General features: G+C 38.9%; 1 protein-coding gene across 6 annotated transcripts in view; it reads right to left on the minus strand.

Moving 5' to 3' along the window:
- IMMT (inner membrane mitochondrial protein) overlaps positions 1-19,741 on the minus strand; it is a 43,074-nt gene that overhangs the window by 18,308 nt on the left and 5,025 nt on the right. For 3 of the 6 annotated variants that reach the window (XM_053586922.1, XM_053586917.1, XM_053586924.1), the window contains exons 2-7: positions 17,575-17,648; positions 16,657-16,846; positions 7,527-7,638; positions 3,851-3,988; positions 3,118-3,213; positions 462-598 (exon numbers count right to left, since the gene is read on the minus strand). In XM_053586922.1, the coding sequence (XP_053442897.1) occupies positions 462-598; positions 3,118-3,213; positions 3,851-3,988; positions 7,527-7,638; positions 16,657-16,846; positions 17,575-17,648 (747 nt within the window). The remainder of the gene's footprint in view (positions 1-461; positions 599-3,117; positions 3,214-3,850; positions 3,989-7,526; positions 7,639-16,656; positions 16,847-17,574; positions 17,649-19,741) is intronic. The other 3 variants (XM_053586918.1, XM_053586919.1, XM_053586921.1) reach the window with 3 other exon arrangements.

A 19,741-nucleotide genomic window follows, 5' to 3' on the forward strand; every position in this document is an offset into this window, starting at 1 on the left:
AAAAAAAAAAAAAAGAAATGGTAGGCAATTTTAAAGCAAAAAATAGATGTAAGCACTATTAAGATATGAAAGCAAATCAAAACAAATTCTTATACTGTATCAGTGTTTTTTTAATTTTGTTTTGTTTTTGTAGAGACAGAGTCTCACTTTATGGCCCTTGGTAGAGTGCCGTGGCCTCACACGGCTCACAGCAACCTCCAGCTCTTGGGCTTAAGTGATTCTCTTGCCTCAGCCTCCCAAGTAGCCGGGACTACAGGCACCCGCCACAACGCCCGGCTATGTATCAGTGTTTTAAGACAAAGCACCATATATAAAATTCGTTTTAAAAAATTTAAAGAACATTCTCAGTTTTTTTTTTTTTTTTAAGATAATTACTCTAGGCTTTCTTGTGAGGGAAAGTCCACGCCATGAGGAAGAATCAATCTACTACACAGTGTATGCCTAATTACTCTGTGGCTTACCTCAGAATTATCCATGGCTGCTTTAAGTATGTTGGAGTGTGCATTGACGGCCAGGATTGCAGCATTCTGAGCTGCAACAGCCTGAAGAGTGATGCTTGCAGTATGGCTCAGAGCATCTTCTAAGCTCTTGGCTAGAGCTGAAAAAATTAAGGAACAACAAAATACACATGAGACTCAAATTTATGGAATCAAAATTACACTTAAAAATATGCTAAAATATTGATAATTAAATCTGCATAATGAATCTATCAGGCTTATTATACTATTTTTACTTTTATGTATATATAAGGCTTTTTTCAAATAAAAAGTGCTTTGGTTCTTTTTAAAAAGTTGTTTAAGAAGGCTAACATCTTTCAAATGAGAGAAATAAGGTTTAGACTCTATAGCCCCTTTTATCTAGTAGAGGTTATAAATTCAGCAAAATTATCAGCTTTTTCCATTTCAAATAATAATCTCATCAACCTACAAGGGAAAAGAGGTACCCATTTTGATCCCCTCAGTAAGAAGTAGTAATACAGCAAAAGATAAAATAAAGAGATAAGAGAGAGAAAAAAAAAACTAACAAGAAAAGATGCAAATAAGAAAGGCAAAAGCAGCTTGAAATGGACAGTGTTTTTCCACAAAAGGTATCACAAATGTTCAAGGTGCTACCACCTAATAAGAAAGTATTTCTATATGCTGCTTCGGGAATACCAAAGGTAAGCGTGGAATAATTTAAATATGGAAAAAGGGTTATTTGAAGAAAAAAGCCCAGTGAGAATACTAATTAATAATAACTGATAACAGAGATGACAAAAAATGGAAGATATTTTGGCAAGTCAGACAAAAGCAAAAAGTGATTTTGAACAAAAGAAGCATAAATTGGTGATGAATAAATGGAACCCGATAAACCAACATGTGGTACCTCTGCAACAAAGGAGAAAGGAGAAAGCTATTATAAGAATGAAAAAATACCAAGAAATTAACGTGATACTGAAGTTAAACTGAAGGGCAAAGTGATGTAAAGAGACAAAGATACAAGGGAGAGAAAATGTGGTACTACATATGTGGCACGCACGCTATGCTTGAGTTAATGGTGGACATCTACACGCAGACAGCAGTGAGCCACTTTATAGAGGCTACAGAAAGCAGGCTGCAGGGAGGGAGTCTACTTCAAGCCCGCTTCAGTTCTGGTCATTGATAAAAATTACACACATAAATGCACACATTTTTAAATTTGGGAGAAAACCAAGAGGTAACAGATAAAATTCTAAAAATTTTCACTTTGCCCAAAATAACAGATGAATTAGACAAAGAAAAAAAAGATGCGACATCTCCATTTTAAATGTATAATTTAATATAAGGTGCCCACATGATAAAGTGTGAGAAGTGAAGAAAAAAATACGAATGAAAGAAAAAGTACCGTTGAAGTAGCAGAGAATTAAGGAAAAATAAAGATATGGGAAAGGGTATAGAAATAACTCGCTTATTTATAAGTCATTTATTCAACATTCTCAACTCTTTGTAACATGGACAAAAATTTAGAAGAATGCAAAAACAAAAACAAAAATCCAAATCTAAATACCCAAACAAATGCCCAACACCTATGTTCATTCTGTCCCTTCTAGTCTTTGACACAATCTTAACAAATTCAGCTCCTCAACATGTTAGAAAGGAAACAGGGGACTGGCACAGTGGCTTAAGTCTATAATCCTAGCACTCTGGGAAGTGGAGGCAGGAGGATTACTTAAGTCAGGAGTTTAAGTCCTGAGCTTAGTTTAGTCTCTACTAAAAATAGAAAAATCAGCCAGGTGCCTGTAGTCCTAGCTACTTGAGAGGTTGAGGCAGGAGGACTGCTTGAGCCCAGGAGTTTGAGGTTGTTGTAAGCTGGACCGAGGCTACGGCACTCTAGTCCAAGCAACCAAGCATGAAAGCATGACTCTGTCTCAAAAAAAGAGAGAGAGAGGGAGAAAGGAAACTAACAGAAATAGGTGACGGGGAGATCAAAAAAGTATAAAACGACTGCCATGAGAATTTAACAGTCTGTCCAGCAAAAAGCTATATACCCCACTATCTCAGGGACTTTAATATACCACAGCAAAGTAAATTATGTTCCATGTGCTTTAAGAGAAAATACATTTTTGGTATCTATTATCTTTTTTTAAACTATCAAAAAACTTACCATAAAACTGAAACTTACAAAGGAATATGCTTATAGCTAGAAATCAGCAACTTATAGAACACTCCATGCCCTAACAATGTCAGGTAAAAGCTGCCAGAGTGAGAGTCCAGAAGCTAGATTGATAAGGCAGAATGTGAGCCATTCCAACTCCAACAAATACATTTACAAGTTTAACAATTAAAACCCTCTCAAACAAGTTGCTGAAACATAATCAATTTCTGTTTCCCAGACTATGAAGATCTTCAGCACTAACCATAATAAACCAAAGGGAGAAAGTACATGTATTATTTGAAATTTTCACCAATCATAAAAAAAGAGAGCACTTGACCCCTGAGTATAAGAAGTTTAGATGGAAAGAACACAATAAAATGAAAAAGAAAAAAAAAAAAGAAACTACAAATAACTGATAGATGACAAACTTGTGCTCACGGTTACAAAAGAGAGAGCAACTGAGAGATGACCCAAAGTCTTTAAGAAGCTGTTTGATTTACATACACTCAAGCTTAACTTGTTCTTGTTTTTCCTGTTGTGCAAGGCGAGCTGCAACTTCTTCAGGTGGTCGCTCCCTTACAGAAGATGAGGATGCTTCCTCTTGCAGCAAAAGTAAATAAGAGGAAATCAAATTTCAGCACAGAATTTTAACAGCTAATAGGGACATAAAAACAGCATGGTTTCAGCTTGACACCGTAGCACAGTGGTTACGGCGCCAGCCACATACACTGATGCTGGAGGGTTCAAACCCGGCCCAGGCCAGCTAAACGATAAAAATTGCAACAAAAAATAGCCTGGCATTGTGGCAGGCGCCTGTAGTCCCACCTACTTGGGAGGCTGAGACAAGAGAACCACTTAAGCCCAAGAGTTTTAGGTTGCTGTGAGCTATGACACCATGCTACTCTACCGAGGGAGACATAGTAAGACTCTCAAAAAAAAAAAAAAAAAAAAACAGCATAGTTTGTACTTGCCAGTTACATCAATGCAGGGTACTTTTGAAGTAAGGATTCTAAAGCCACATCACCGCTCCTCATGATTCCGTAATGAAGAAACAGGAATCAGCTCTTAACTTCTTTGTTTTCAAAGATTTATTCAAACTTTTGAATTTAAAAAATGTCCTAAGCAAGTCTAAAGACTTAAACCCAGAATAAACACATTACTTAGGAGCTGCCTAGGCCTTAAACAGTTCTGATGAGCACATCATGCATAAAAGAATAAATGTAAGTAATTAAACTACCTGAAAGGGCAGGTGTGAGCTTTCCTTCACCAGTTCCAGGGTGATCAGTTTTCATAGCTTCTTCATGCTGAACACCAGGGGCTGGTACTGACAGGGTATCACCTGCTGCGGAAATAATTTGAGCTGCCTCTGTGGGTGCTATAAATATATGTTACTCATGGTATTTATACTTTCCTGGATTAACAGAAAGACATATAAACCTACTACTACTACAATCTACTTCACGCCTGATTCCTCAAAGGCACAAAAACAGATACTGTCACATGTTTGAATAACACACAAACAAGGGCACTGTCCACCACATATACAAACTCACACGAAATGGACAGAACAAAAGAAAGAGGTCTTGTCTTCATCATTCTGCATATTAATGTTCAGGCAAGACTTCTAGGAACAGTATTAAATCTTAACACACAAAAAGTGAACATTAGATTTACATGACATGGAAAAAGAATAGCAAAGGAAAAAATAGTCTATAATAAAAACATACAAAAAAAAGTAATTAATCAAAGAATGTTTTTTAATTGCTTTGAGATGAAAGGAGAGGTGCTGAGCAGAAAGAAGAGTATAGTTTTATACACAAAGAAGAAAGTACGCAGTGAAAACCAAATGTTAGTAAATAAGAACAGAATTAAAAAAAAAATTACAGGCTCAGTGCCCATAGCACAGTGGTTACAGGGCCAGCCACATGCAAGGGGGGTTGGGGGTTGGAACCCAGCCGGGGCTATCTAAATAACAATGACAACTGCAACAAAAAAATAGCCAGGCATTGTGGCAGGAACCTTTAGTCCCAGCTACTTGGGAGGCTGAAACAAAGAGAATCACTTAAGCCCAAGAGTTTGAGGTTGCTGTGAGCTGTGACACCATAGCACTCTACCTAGGGTGACATAGTGAGACTCTGTCGCAAAAAAAAAAAAAAAAAATTACAGGAGACAGCTGTGGTGGCTCACACTCGTAGTCCTAGTACTCTGACAGGCTGAAGGTGGGAGGATCCCTCGAGCTCAGGAGTTCTACCCCAGCCTGAGCAAGAGTGAGACCCTGTCTCTACTAAAAATAGAAAAATTAGCTGGGAGTTGTGGTGGGCACCTGTAGTCCCAGGTACTCAGGAAGCTGAGGCAAGAAGATCACCTGAGCCCAAGATTTTAAGGTTGCTGTGAGCTATGATAACATCCAGCACTCTACCTAAGGCAACAGGGTAAGACTGTTACAGAGAGAGACATAGTAAGACTCTATCAAAAGAGAGTGACCCAGACTGAAAAAAAAAAAAAAAAAAAGACCTACTTTTAAAGAACGAAATGTTAAAAACCTAACAGCTTACCAATTATAAACAACAGTGTTGACAGAAAAGAAAAATAGTAGGGCGCCGGCCCCATATGCCGAGGGTGGCGGGTTCAAACCCAGCCCCGGCCAAACTGCAACCAAAAAATAGCCGGGTGCTATGGCGGCACCTGTAGTCCCAGCTACCTGGGAGGCTGAGGCAAGAGAATCGCTTAAGCCCAGGAGCTGGAGGTTGCTGTGAGCTGTGTGATGCCACGGCACTCTATCAAGGGCCATAAAGTGAGACTTTGTCTCTAAAAAAAAAAAAAAAAAAGAAAAAGAAATAATTCTAGAGATGCAATGGGGGGGGGGGGACGAGAGCAACAAAATAGATAAAAGATTTTGAATGTAGGCCCCACATAAGATATACAGCCGGGTTGTCACAAAACCCATTAATTGGTCTCCCTGCTTCTGCCCTTAATCTATTATCTATACACAACAGCCAGTGTGACAGTATTAATATAAAAGTCAGATTACTCCCCTGGTTCAGCATCCTTTTCCTGTCCCACCCAGAATACAACACAATCCTTACAATGGCTTCCAAGGAATGCCAAGATAGGCTTTCTGCTCACCGCTCTTAATTGCATTTGCTTCTGTTTCCCCCCCACTTAGTTCACTCCAGCCTCATGTGACCCAGACTGAAATAGGTAAGCCTTTCCACCAGCTAATCCCACTGCCTGGAATGCTTTTCTCGACCAGCCTATGTGACTTACTCCCTTCTTTCTTTCTGGTCTTCGCTCAGATGACCCCTTCCAAGTATGGCTTTTTTTTTTTTTTTTTTGTAGGGACAGAGTCTCACTTTATGGCCCTCGGTAGAGTGCCGTGGCCACACACAGCTCACAGCAACCTCCAACTCCTGGGCTTAAGCGATTCTCTTGCCTCAGCCTCCCGAGCAGCTGGGACTACAGGCACCCGCCACAACGCCCGGCTATTTTTTTGTTGCAGTTTGGCAGGGGCCGGGTTTGAACCCGCCACCCTCGGTATATGGGGCCGGCGCCTTACCGACTGAGCCACAGGCGCCACCCAAGTATGGTTTTTTTTATTTACTCCTTTTAAAATTACAATATTCTCTCCCACAATGTTTGACTCCCATATATTTTACTGTTTATTATCATATGATCTCCCTCTCCTACCAAGGAATATTAGATGAAAAAAAATTTTTAAACTACTTTGTTCACTGCCATATCCCTACCCTACAAGAATGCCCAGCACATAGTAGACACTAAATGAATATCTGCTGAATGAAAGTGAGTCAGGAGATTTAATCCAGGACAGAAGTTAACAAAAGAAATACATAAGGCCAAGTATATACTGAACAGGTTAGAGTTAGGCAGGCAAGGGTTGTAAATTAAGGGGATGACTAGGGGCTGGGCTTGGCAGCTCACACCTGTAATTCTAGCACTCTGGGAGGCCGAGGCAGGTGGACTGCCTGAGCTCACAGGTTCGAGACCAGCCTGAGCTGGAGTGAGACCTCCTCTCCAAAAATAGCCAGAGTTGTGGCGGGTGCCTATAGTCCCAGCTACTTGAGAGGTTGAGGCAAGAGAATCTCTTAAGCGCAAGACTTTGAGGTTGCTGTGAGCTGTGGAGCCAGGGCACTTTACCAAAGGCTACAAAGTGAGACTCTGTCTCAAAAAAAAAAAAAGGAGTGGGGGAAATGACTGGTTAATTCTGAAGGCAAAAATTATCTACAGGGATTAAAGCCAGACTCTTTCACCATTGAGAGAAGAAAAGTTAGTGAAGAGGTAGAAAAAAGAGAACAGATCTTAAAATCCAAGGGAAAAGGCTAGAAGGAAAATAAAGTGTAGAAGGGAAAAATAAAGTCTGTTACAAACAAGGTAAAATTCTTGCTGCTACCCTCACTTAATAGCTGTTCATAATAAAGCCCAATTCGCCATCCCACTCAACCCCTCAAATGAAAGCCAAATAAAAGGTGAGAATGCTCCTTTCCCCAGGATAAGAGCTGAAGACCCAAAGAGACTTTCCTGGGGAAGGGCCTTCCTCTTAACTGTGGGTATAAATACATTAGAAAAATTCATTTATCGGCAGCTCCCGTAGCTCAGTGGATAGGGTGCAGGCCATATTCACCCAGGCTGGCAAATTCAAACCTGGCCCAAGCCAGCTAACAATAACAACTGCAACAAAAGAATAGCCGGGCATTGTGGCAGGTGCCTGTAGTCTCAGCTACTTGGGAGGCAGAGGCAAGAGACTCACTTAAGCCCAAGAGTTTGAGGTTGCTGTGAGCTGTGACGCCATAGCACACTACCAAGGGTGACATAGTGAAACTCTGTCTCAAAAAAATAAAAAGAAAGAAAAATTCATTTATCTATAATTTTAAAGGGATGATTCTAAATATAAGTACCTGTTGTTGATGCTGGAGTATCTCCCTTCTGTTTTTGGAGTTTTGAGGCAGGCTGCTTAGATTCTTTCATTACCTCTGATACACTAGAGATTTTTAGTGGAGCAGACTCAATCTTGGGAAATAAAAACATTTACATTTCAGATATAACACTACTTTTTGAAAAGTAACACAGTAATATGCAGTATTTTAAAATTCAAATCTCTCAAGCTTTTACCAAAGTTATCAATACTTTACAACATAATGCATTTTATTAACCAAAGTAAGAGAATCCATCATTATTAGAAAAATGCAACCCAAAATTTTCATTCCAAGTGACTAGCACATATTTTAGTAGTAATAAAGGCTTCACTTAGGGAACTAATAAAGTCCATGATGTATGACCTTCCCATTAAACACCATTCATTTTATATATACAATATGAAGAAGACTATAATTCTTTTCTAAATCAAACCATGGCGTCTTTTTTATGCCCTCAGTTAGAAGCAAATGATTACTAGAGGCTCTGAGTAAAAATAAAAATTAGTTTTTTATTTCTCTGATTTCCAGGATTCACACACTACATACTAAAATATATGACCAATTTATAAGTAATGCCCCCTCTCCTCTTTCCTAATTATTGCCTGCCTTAAGTCTAAGGCCCTGTTCACTGAAGAACACTGCCAGATGATACGCCAGAAAACATTACTGAGTAATAGAAATAACAGCAGAAACTCTGTAAGTTGACCACCCAAGGGACTATAACAAGTTGGTCAACACATGGGGAGTGGGGTGGGGAGTCAACACAAGGAACTAGGCCTACAATACCGATACGTATACATGGTGCTTGTTTGGTCTATGAACATTAGGTCAATTTAAGGAGATGGTCAGTGCAGAAGGGTAGTCAACTATGGAGGTTCTATGGTATTTTTATTTCTACTTATATTGTCCCATTTTTTGCTGGGATTTAGGGAGTGAGACTCAGACAGCCCTTAGATGACTACCTAAACATAACAGAAAAGGTTCTGAACTTGTCTCTATCAGAAACCAGAATAGGGCGGTGCCTGTGGCTCAGAGGAGTAGGGCACCAGCCCCATATGCTGGAGGTGGTGGGTTCAAACCCAGCCCCAGCCAGAAACTGCAAAAAAAAAAAACAGAAACCAGAATAAGTCCACTTTCTTTGTATTCAAATGATGTTAATTTTAAGTTATGAAAACACATTAGGCTGGTACAGTGGCACATGTATATAACCCCAGCGCTTTGGGAGGCTGAAGTGGGAGGACTGCTTGAGCCTAGGAATTTGAGATCAGCCTGGTCAGCATAGCAAGACCCTGTCTCTAATTGAAAAAAAATTTTCAATTAGCCAGGCATGGTAGTGGATACCTAGCTACTCAGAAGGCTGATGCAAGGATAACTTGAGCCCAGGAGTGCAAGGCTGCATCAAGCTGTGATCACACCATTGCATTCCAGCCTGGGCAACAGAGCAAGACCCTATTTCAGTCAGTCAGTCAGTCAGTCAGTCAATTAATCAATCAGAAAAACAAGTAACAAGCCAAATAATACAAAGACGTATCAGTGGCTTTAATTTGTCTCTTCATTGCTCTTTTCCTGTCTAGTTTTTTCAGGTAGCCCCTCCTAATAGCCTGAAATCTATCCTTCCACCCCCTATGCATAAACCCAAGTATATATACATATACAGTTTTCACTTCCTTAAACTAAAATACTGTTACACTGCACAAATTACCAAGTTACTTGCTTTTTTTTTTTTTTTTCATTTAACAACATAGCATGGATATTCTTTTTCAGGTCAATAAATCTTTTTATTTATTTTTATTGATTTTTCTATTTATTTTGAGATAAAGTCTCACTATGTCACCCTTGGTAGAGTGCTGTGGCATCACAGCTCACAGCAACCTCAAACTCTTCGGCTTAAGCGATTCTCTTGCCTCAACCTCCCAAGTAGCTGGGACTACAGGTGCCTACCACAGTGCCCAGCTATTTTTTTGTTGTAGTTGTCATTGTTTTTAGGAGGCCTGGGTTGGGTTCAAACCTGCTAGCCCTGGTGTATGTGGCCAGCACCCTACCCACTGAGCTATAGGCGTCGAGCCAAGAAATCTTTTTAGTTCCTTTAATATCCTCATGTAAGGATATCCCATAATTTGGTTAATTTTTCTATTTTATAGACATTCAAGTTTTTTTGTTATGTTTCACCTCTACAAACAACAAACCAATGAACATCTCTGTCCATATAATTGAAAAGCACCATAGTGTGATATCTGTGGGTTAGTTTCCCAAAAGAGAAACTGCTAGGTCAAAGAGAGTGTATATTTTTAACAGATGTTAACAAATCACTATCACATAAAGTTCTAGCAACTCACACTCTCAAAATAAGTAAGTGTATGATCTATTTCCAAATTTAGTTGTTCTATTCCTCTAATTTATTTTTCTATATCACAACCTTATTTTGTTAAAGCAGCATTATGACAAAGTCAGTATTTGGAAAAGCAAGTGTCCTGATCTCTCTCTACCCCTTTTGCAAAGTGTTCTTGACTATTCTTATATATCATTAATTCTTCCATATGAACTTTAAAAACATTTTATTCGTCCCCCTTTAGAAAAATCCATCAGGGGTGGCGCCTGTGGCTCAAGGAGTAGGGCGCTAGTCCCACATGCCGGAGGTGGTGGGTTCAAACCCAGCCCCGGCCAAAAAACCACAAAAAAAAAAAAAAAAAAAAAAAGAAAAATCCATCAGAATTCTTACAGATTTGTTTGTGTACACATAGAGCATAAAACATAATTTCTCTCAAATATATACAGATTTGAGTGGTACCTACGGCTCAAAGGAGTAGGATGCCGGCCCCATATGCTGGAGGTTGTGGGTTCAAAGCCAACCTCAGCCAAAAACTACCAGAAAAAGACACTTTATACACACACACACACACACACAGATTTAAAGGAAATCTAAGATGAAAACATATTTGATACTTTTATGATATTTATTTCTGTCTAGTAATATAACATTTATATTCATTTAGGCAGGTTCTCTTTATTTTTTGATAAAGCCTTAAGCTGTTGCCCTGGGTAGAGTGCCATGGCATCATCATAGCTCACAGTAACCTCCAACTCTTGGGGTCAAGTGATCCTCTTGCCTCAGTTTTTTTCTATTTTTAGTAGAGACAGGGTCTTGCTCTTGTTCAGGCTGTTCTCAAGGCCATGAGCTCAAGCAGTCCACCCACCTCAGCCTCCCTGAGTGCTAGGATTACAGGTGTGAGCCATCGTTCCTTGCAAGGCAGGTTTTTATTTCATGTCTATTAAAAAGATTTTATGAATAGTGACAGAATATTTACTGTCTATGTATAACTAATCATGTTGGAACTAAAGAGGTTATCATGAAGTAAAATGCATAGTTTTTGAAAGTAACGAGTTGGTAACAACGCTGAACAGTACAGAACACTGAATAAATGGTAAAAATAAAAAACACTAACTCCTATTGTAATTCAGAGGTCAGAAAATTCACTTAGGTCTGTGCGGTGAAGGATGTAGGCCTTGAAGAGAACATAGAGTACAAAGAAAAAGAAGTCTTTGGGGTAGCAGACCACCATGAAAAAGGTATACAAAAAGGGATTATTTATTGAGTTTTATGCTTGAATGACTGCCACACTAAAGAAAAAAGTTTTTCCTTGGGGACATGTGTTTTGTTAGAATCAAGATAGGAGATGTGTAGAGTTATACCCACACATGTATGTAAACATATATGTATATATGTGCACGCGCACTTGTATATGTATGTATGTATGTATATATATATATGCACACTTCTCGGGGCCCAGGCTCAAAACTAGCCCAAATGAAACACAACTCACATGGCAGTTAATGTGTTAACCAAGGCCCCTGGAACAGTACCTGGAACATAATAATTACTTGGATAACATCTGTTGAATAAATTAATGAATGGAAAGCACAAGGCATATTTGTATGGTCAACGGGCACAAACCTAAAGGTTTATATGCAGGACCATTCAGAGATAAGGGTAGAAAGTTAAGGAAGTACCAGACTGTTAAGGGTATCAATTGTCAACCTAAGAACTAGCAAAGACTACAAACTACAGAAATACAGAAAACCAATGTCTACTTCCTAGGCTGACATTTAATTACTCTTAGTTTCATTTCCCTTATTCAGAATGTGAGAGTTCCTAAAGTCTCTCAAGTTTTTATATTATGTGGTCTCCTATCTTTTAAACAATAGAAAGTGAGAGGGTGGCACCTGTGGCTGGGCATTGGGGTAGGGCATTGGCCCCATATACAGAGGTTGGCGGGTTCAAACCCAGCCCTGGCCAAATTGCAACAAAAAAATAGCCAGGTGTCATGGCAGAAGCCTGTAGTCCCAGCTACTTGGGAGGCTGAAGCAAGAGAATCGCCTAAGCTCAGGAGTTGGAGGCTCCTGTGAGTGGTGATGTCCCAGCACTCTACCAAGGGCGACAAAAGTAAAAACTCTGTCTCAAAAAAGAAAAGATAATCTGAATATAAAGAATAGGGGTGGGGATAGTGATAATGAGAGAAGATTAAACAAGATAAGATAGCTAACAAAATATAGACAACTATGAAGAAAGACTTGAATCTAAGAATTCTAACCTAGCTACGTGACAGTGTGGTACAATCTTTCACACAATAAAAGCAAACCAGGAAGAGTGTAGTTTGGAGAAAATGTTCTGCAAGGTAGCTAAGATGGAATGAGGAGAGGTCAAAGCTACCTGGAAAAATAAAGATTTGATCTACAAAGAATGACATCTGAAATCATGTTACAGAAAAAAGGAACAATGCCCTGAAATTTTTATTTATTTATTTATTTTGAGACAGAGTCTCAAGCTGTTGCCCTGGGTAGAGTGCCATGGCGTCACAGCTCACAACAACTTCCAACTCTTGGGGCGTAAGCGAGTCTCTTGCCTCAGCCTCCCAAGTAGCTGGGACTACAGGTACCCACCACAATGCCTGGCTATTTTTTGGTTGTAGTTGTCATTGTTCTTTGGCAGGCCCGGGCTGGATTCGAACCCGCCAGCTCTAGTGTACGTGGCTGGCTTCCAAGCCACACTTGAGCTACAGGCGCCGAGCCTGCCCTGAAATTTTTAGACTGACTCCGTGATCCTAGAACTGCTTCCAGGTATTTCTCCTTGGGTCATAAAGCCTAAAATAGAACCAAGATTTTAGAATAAATCTACAGGATTCTGCTCCTTGACTACATAGGCTGCAAAACTGTCTCCCTCTGTCAGTGTAAGAAAGTTCATATGGAAGAATAAATGACATAGAAGACTAGCCAAGAAATTCTGAAAAATCATGATGGGGATGTGAAGAAGAAGTCAGAGGATACTCGTTTTCCCATAGTTGACCACCTTCCTACATTGATCACCTTCTTGAGCTCATCTAATTTTCACAACTGGACATGTACGTATCAGTGCAGTAGGCCTAGTTCTGTAAGTTGATCACCTCCGTATGTTAACCAGTTTGTTACAGTCCCTGGGGTGGTCAACTTACAGAGGTTCTACTATATTAACTTTGTTAGAGGATTGGTCTCTAGACCATGCTATATACTAGAGAATAGAAATCTGACCAGTTTTTTTTTTTTAAATATATCTATTTTGTGACAAGATATATATATATACGTATATATCACAGTGTACATGATTGTTTGTTTGTTGTTGCCGTGATTTAGCTGGCCTGGGCTGGGTTTGAACCCGCCACCTTTGGTGTATGTGGCTGGTGCCGTAACCACTGTGCTACGGGCAGTGAGCCATGAAATCTGCCCAGTTTTTAAGAAAGAAATGGTCAGCCCTGTTCAACTTTGTAGCATAAAGAAATGCCCAAAAGGCGGCGTCCATAGCTCAGTAGGTAGGGTGTCGGCCACATACACCAAAGCTGGTGAGTTCGAACCCAGCCCAAGCCAGCTAAAGCAACAATGACAACTGCAACAACAACAACAAAATAGCTGGGTGCTGTAGCAGGTGCCTGTAATCGCAGCTACTTTGGAGGCTAAGACAAGAGATTCCCTTAAGCCCAAGAGATTGAGGTTGCTCTGAGCTGTGACACCATGGCACCCTACCCAGGGTGACAGCTTGAGACTCTTTCACAAAAAAAAAAAAAAAAAAAAAAAGAAATGCCCGGGCGGTGCCTGTGGCTCAAGGAGTAGGGCGCCGGTCCCATATGCTGGAGGTGGTGGGTTCAAACCCAGCCCCGGCCAAAAAAAAAGAAATGCCCAATAATAAGCAGCTAAAAATTCATGATCTTTTAAAAAAATTTTGTTTACAAGAAGCTCTGTTTGAATGAAGAAATATTTAAGATGAGAGTTTGAAAAAAAGGGGGGCAGAAAAGAGTATAAGTCTAAAGACATTTGGAATCAAATAGAAAACCAGGAAATGAAAAAAAAATAAAAAAAAAAGAAAACCAGGAAATGAAACCAACAACTTACAACCACCTAATCTTCGATAAATCAAATAAGAACGTACACTGGGGCAAAGACTCCCTATTCAATAAATGGTGCTGGGAGAACTGGATATCCACACGTAAAAGACAGAAACTGGACCCACATCTTTCTCCACTCACAAAAATTGATTCAAGATGGATAAAGGACTTAAATTTAAGGTATGAAATGATACAAATCCTTTAAAAAAGCATAGGAAAAACACTGGAAGGTATCGGCCTGGGGAAAGACTTTATGAAGAAGACTGACATGGCAATTACAACAACAAAAATAAATGAATCGGATTTAATTAAACTAAAAAGCTTCTGTACAGCTAAGGAGACAACAACCAAAGCAAATAGACAACCTACACAATGGGAAAGGATATTTGCATATTTTGAATCAGACAAAAGCTTAATAACTAGGATCTATAAAGAAATTAATCCACATGAAAAAAGCCAACAATCCCATAGATCAATGGGCAAGAGACATGAACAGAACCTTCTCTAAAGACAGATAAATGGCTAACAAACATATAAAAAATGCTCATCATCCCTGATTATTAGAGAAATGCAAATTAAAACTACTCTGAGATACCATCTAACCCCAGCCAGAATGGCCCGTATCACAAAATCTCAAAACTGCAGATGCTGGCTCGGACGTGGAGAGAAAGGAACACTTTTACACTGTCAGTGGGACTGCAAACTAACACAACCTTTTTGGAAGGAAGTATGGAGAAACCTCAAAGAACTCAACCTAGACCTCCCGTTTGATCCTGCAATCCCATTACTGGGCATCTACCCAAAAGGAAAAAAAAACCTTTTATTATAAAGACACTTGTCCTAGACTGTTTATCGCAGCTCAATTTACAATCACTAAAATGTGGAAACAGTCTAAATGATCCTCAATCCAGGAATGGATTGGCAAGCTGTGGTATATGTATACCATGGAATACTATTCAGCCATTAAAAAAAATGGAGATTTTGCAGCATTTGTATTAACCTGGATGGAGGTGGAACACATTATTCTTAGTGAAGCATCACAGGAATGGAGAAGCATGAATCTTATGTATTCAACTTTGGATATGAAGAGAATTAATGACAATTAATGACACAGTTGGGGGTGGGGGAAGGGCAGAACAGACAGAGAGAGAAGGAAGGAGGGTGTGGGGAAAAGGAAAAGAAAAGAAAAAGAAAATAGTGACTGATTCTCACATAAATTGGATTTAATTTTGACCAAAGTACATTATTTGAACAATAATTTTTAATTCAACTTGTTAATGTTACTTATAAATGAGGATATATATGTTGCATCCTCATTTATAAGTGAAATATGTTTGTAATTTCCCTTTATAATATTTTTTCCAATTTTAATATCAGGTATATCCAGATGAAGTAGAATGAATTTGAAGTATTTCTTCTTTTTCTATTATCTATAAGATTTGGCATGATCTGTTTTTTGAAATTATCTTCTATTTTTATTTATAAATATTAGTTGTTTATTTTCTGAGACTTTGTAAAAAATATTTAAAAAATTAAATAAAGAATATGCATAAAGTTTCAGAAATACAAGATATCCCTGACAACCAATCAGCATGTCGCTAAAAATTCTGTGACTGCCTTAGGATCTAAAAGAGATCATGACTAGGGTGGTGCCTGTGGCTCAAAGGGGTAGGGCGCCGGCCTCATATGCCAGAGGTGGTGGGTTCAAACCCAGCCCAGCCAAAAACTGCAAAAAAAAAAAAAAAAAAATCATGACTAACCATAACATGGGGGTTCTGTGTCATGACCATTCCATATTTATATTCATAGTGTTCTAAGAAAGAGCTGCACCAGTCTGTGATGACATACAGATCCCTCTCAGTCCAAAGAGCAGTACAGTTACCCCCACCTAAGACACTCTTCTCTACTTACTCTTGCAAAATGATTTTCTACGTGGTATATACTAACTCAGAACACTTACGGAACTCAAAAAGGATAAAAATCCATCTGTATTCATTACTATTGGTTCAATTTAGAGAGAACTAACAGACAATTTACACTGAATAATACATACAAAGTACAGTCAGCTCTCCATATCTATGGATTCAACCAACTATAGATAGAAAATATTAAAAAAAAATTGTATCTGTGTTGAACAGATAGACTTTTCTTTTTTTTTTAGAGACAGAGTCTCACTTTATGGCCCTCGGTAGAGTGCCGTGGCCTCACCCAGCTCACAGCAACCTCCAACCCCTGGGCTTAAGCGATTCTCTTGCCTCAGCCTCCCGAGTAGCTGGGACTACAGGCGCCCGCCACAACGCCCAGCTATTTTTTGGTTGCAGTTTGGCCGGGGCTGGGTTTGAACCCGCCACCCTCGGCATACGGGGTCAGCGCCCTACCAACTGAGCCACAGGTGCCGCCCGAACAGATAGACTTTTCTTGTGATTTATTCCCTAAACGATACAGTATAGCCACTACTTATATAGCATTTACATTGTAATAGATATTATAAGTAATCTAGGGATGATTTAAAGGAAGATGTGCAGAGGTTATATGCAAACACTATGCCATTTTATATCTAGGACTTGAGCATCCATGGGATTTTGGTAGCTGGGCGAGGTCCTGAAACCAATCTCTCACGGACCAAAGATAAAAGTATTTTCAAGATGAGAACGACATGCTTTCACTCGACTGGATAAATTGAAATGTTGTTTAAAACTTACCGGCTTCTTTGGCAACTGAACATTATAAGGTGTGGAACCAAGAACGACCTCAAAGAGTTTGTCTGAGTAAGGTATGGTTTTCTCTACACTTTCTCGGAAGTGGGAATCCCATTTGGCATATAGGATAGTGCCACCAATACCTCCACCAACAAACAAAAGGCTAGCTCCAGCAATTTTGCCAGCAGTCAACCTGAGCAAAAGAGAACAGGAAACACATTTACATTTCTTGGCTCTCCTATACTTACCTTCCCATATGGCACCGATGTTAAGAGTCTCAGAGACTTCTAACCTCAACATCTCTACCACTAACTCAAATCACAGCAGCACATTACTTTTTCCTGAGTGGCTTCTAACACGTCTACAATAGAAAATAATGACATTTATTTATAGATAAGTAAAACTTTTTAAAACAAAATTTCTAGGATAGAAAGAATGAAACAATCTATCTTTTAACACTTAAATCTCAAGATGTTCAAAGTCATGAGATTTCCTTTGAAACCAAAAAAGAACTATCACTAACTTTCAAGGGTGATTAAACATTTCTGTAAACATGATAAAGTAAATGCTTTACAAAAGATAACAAAAATATCAAATAGAAGAAATACTTGTTTAAGTTACAATATGCTGAGTCCTGAAAATAAATCTATTTGCAACAGACTGGAAGACAGCACAAGGTGAGGGAGGTCTGCCTTGCATGCTATCCAATTACCAAAAAACAAAAAAAAATACATCATTGACAAATTTTTACCTACAAATAAAAACACTCTAGAAGGTACCTCAACAATAATACAGAAAAGCTTTAGCGTATGTATCCTTTTTAAAAGAGGTATTAGGCAGCTATTTCCTTATTTAAGGAAAACACACAGCCCTAAGCAGCATACGGTGTAAGGCCAGGTTATATGGAGACATCCTACATACCCAGAAGTCCCTGAAGTAGAGTATCTACGGCATGGTCTCAATGGGCGGAGGACAAACTTCCCACAGAGACAATTCTAGAAAAGAAGAAAACATCATAACCAAATGGTTAAAGGAATGTAGGGAATTATTAGGGTTGGTAATACAAAAATCATCTTTTTAAAAAATATATGTCTTTATTAAACAAAAGTATAAATATATGTTTTTATATGTAGTACAAATTTATCTAAGTGCTCTTTATATATGAAGAAAAATTACCTATATGTCTGCTAACTGGAAGTTCATGTGCAATTTGTGATCTTTTTATCTTTGCTTAAGTTAGCTATGACATGCAAAAAATTACTATTACATGGCAAAAAGTCAATCTTTTATGCTAAGTTTTCTCACATTCTAGAAAGCCACCCTCAAATTATAAAATAATCCTTGTATGGTTTCTTCATGAAAGGATTGTCAAGGCTTCATTATTTTATATTTAAATTTTTGAAACTACTATAAAAAGTATGAAGTATGAATTCTACTTTTTTTTTCCAGACATTTATTCAGCTGTCCTTAAATCATGGATTATTCAATGATTTGAAATGCCACCTTTATTTTTGTTTAGTTTTTTGTTTAAAGCCAATTTAGCAATGGGGGGGTTATATACCAACTTTAATGATGCTAATGTTAATTTCTGATAACCCACTACTATCAGAGAAGTCCATCTTTAAAATATACTAAATTCAGGCTGGGCATGGTGGCTTACATCTATAATCCCAGCACTTGGGAGGCCGAGGTGGGTGGACTGCCCTGAGCTCACCAATTTGAGACTCGCCTGAGCAAGAGCGCCCCATCTCAAAAAAATGGCTGGGCATTGAGGCAGGTGCCTATAATCCCAGCGACTCAGGAGGCTGAGGCAAAAGGACCCCTTAATCCCAAGAATTTGAGATTGCTGTGAGCTACGACACCATGACACTCTACCAAGGGCAAGAAAGTAAGACTTTATCTAAAAAAAAAAAAGCAAAAAACATACATACATATACACACATACACACACACAAAATTCTCATACGAACTTAGACTTACTGTGTTCCACTGATCTAATCACCTGAATAACACACTGTTTTACGTTTTGCATCTTAGAATTAGGTTTTAACCAGGTAGGGATAATCTTCTCTTCTAGTATTAATGTTTTTCAAATTTTTCTAGATTTTCAATATTCTTTTTATTTTTTAAAGCTGAGCTTAATTTTTAAGCTATCTGATTTCTCAAATAACTAAAACAAGGCTCTGCGCCTATACCACAGTGGTTATAGCATCAGCCACATACACTGATGGTGGTGGGGACTGGAAACCTCTGCCTCTCCCGAGTCATGGGGGACTCTGATGTGGGCTTGGTGGCTACTCTGACCATTAGTCCCATGACAACTAGGTTCGACTTTGTGTTTTAACCATATGCATTATTTTCTCAAATCTATACTCTACAATCCCTATGCCTCTCAATGGAAGTGGAAGTCCCCAGAGGGAGAGGGGGTGAGGTGGGCAGTGCCACAGCCCCCTGCTGGGCAGAGCAAAGCTTATTCTGTTCCAGAGAGGGGAACACTTTTACACTGTTGGTGGGACTGCAAACTAATACAGCTCTTTGGAAAGAAGTATGGAGAATCCTCAAAGAACTCAAATTAGACCTCCCACTTGATCCCTCTACTAGGCATCTACTCAGAAGAAAAAATACCATTTTATCATAAGGACATATGCACTAGATTGTTTATGGCAGCTCAATTTACAATTACCAAGATGTGGAAAACAACCCTAAATACCCATCAACTTGGAAACGGAGTAACAAAATGTAATACCAATGAAATACTATTCAGCCATAAAAAGATGGTGACTTCACATCTTTTTTATTAACCTGATGGAGTTGAAACACATTCTTCCCAGTAAAGCATCACAAAAATGGAAAAGCAACAGCACTCAACACAAACATGAAGCCAGTAGATGATCTAATTCACATCCACATAGGTGAAAAATTCATTTCAAGTTGAGGGGAAAAAAGAAAAAGAAGCTTCTGAACTTTTAAACTTTTTTTTGAGACAGAGTCCATTCTGTCACCCTTGGTAGAGTGCCGGGGCATCATAGCTCATGGCAACCTCAGACTCTTGGGCTCAAGTGATCCTCTTGCCTCTGTTTTTCATTTT

The sequence above is a fragment of the Nycticebus coucang genome, chromosome 4, assembly GCF_027406575.1.
Source record: "Nycticebus coucang isolate mNycCou1 chromosome 4, mNycCou1.pri, whole genome shotgun sequence".
In the NCBI taxonomy this organism is placed as follows: domain Eukaryota; kingdom Metazoa; phylum Chordata; class Mammalia; order Primates; family Lorisidae; genus Nycticebus; species Nycticebus coucang.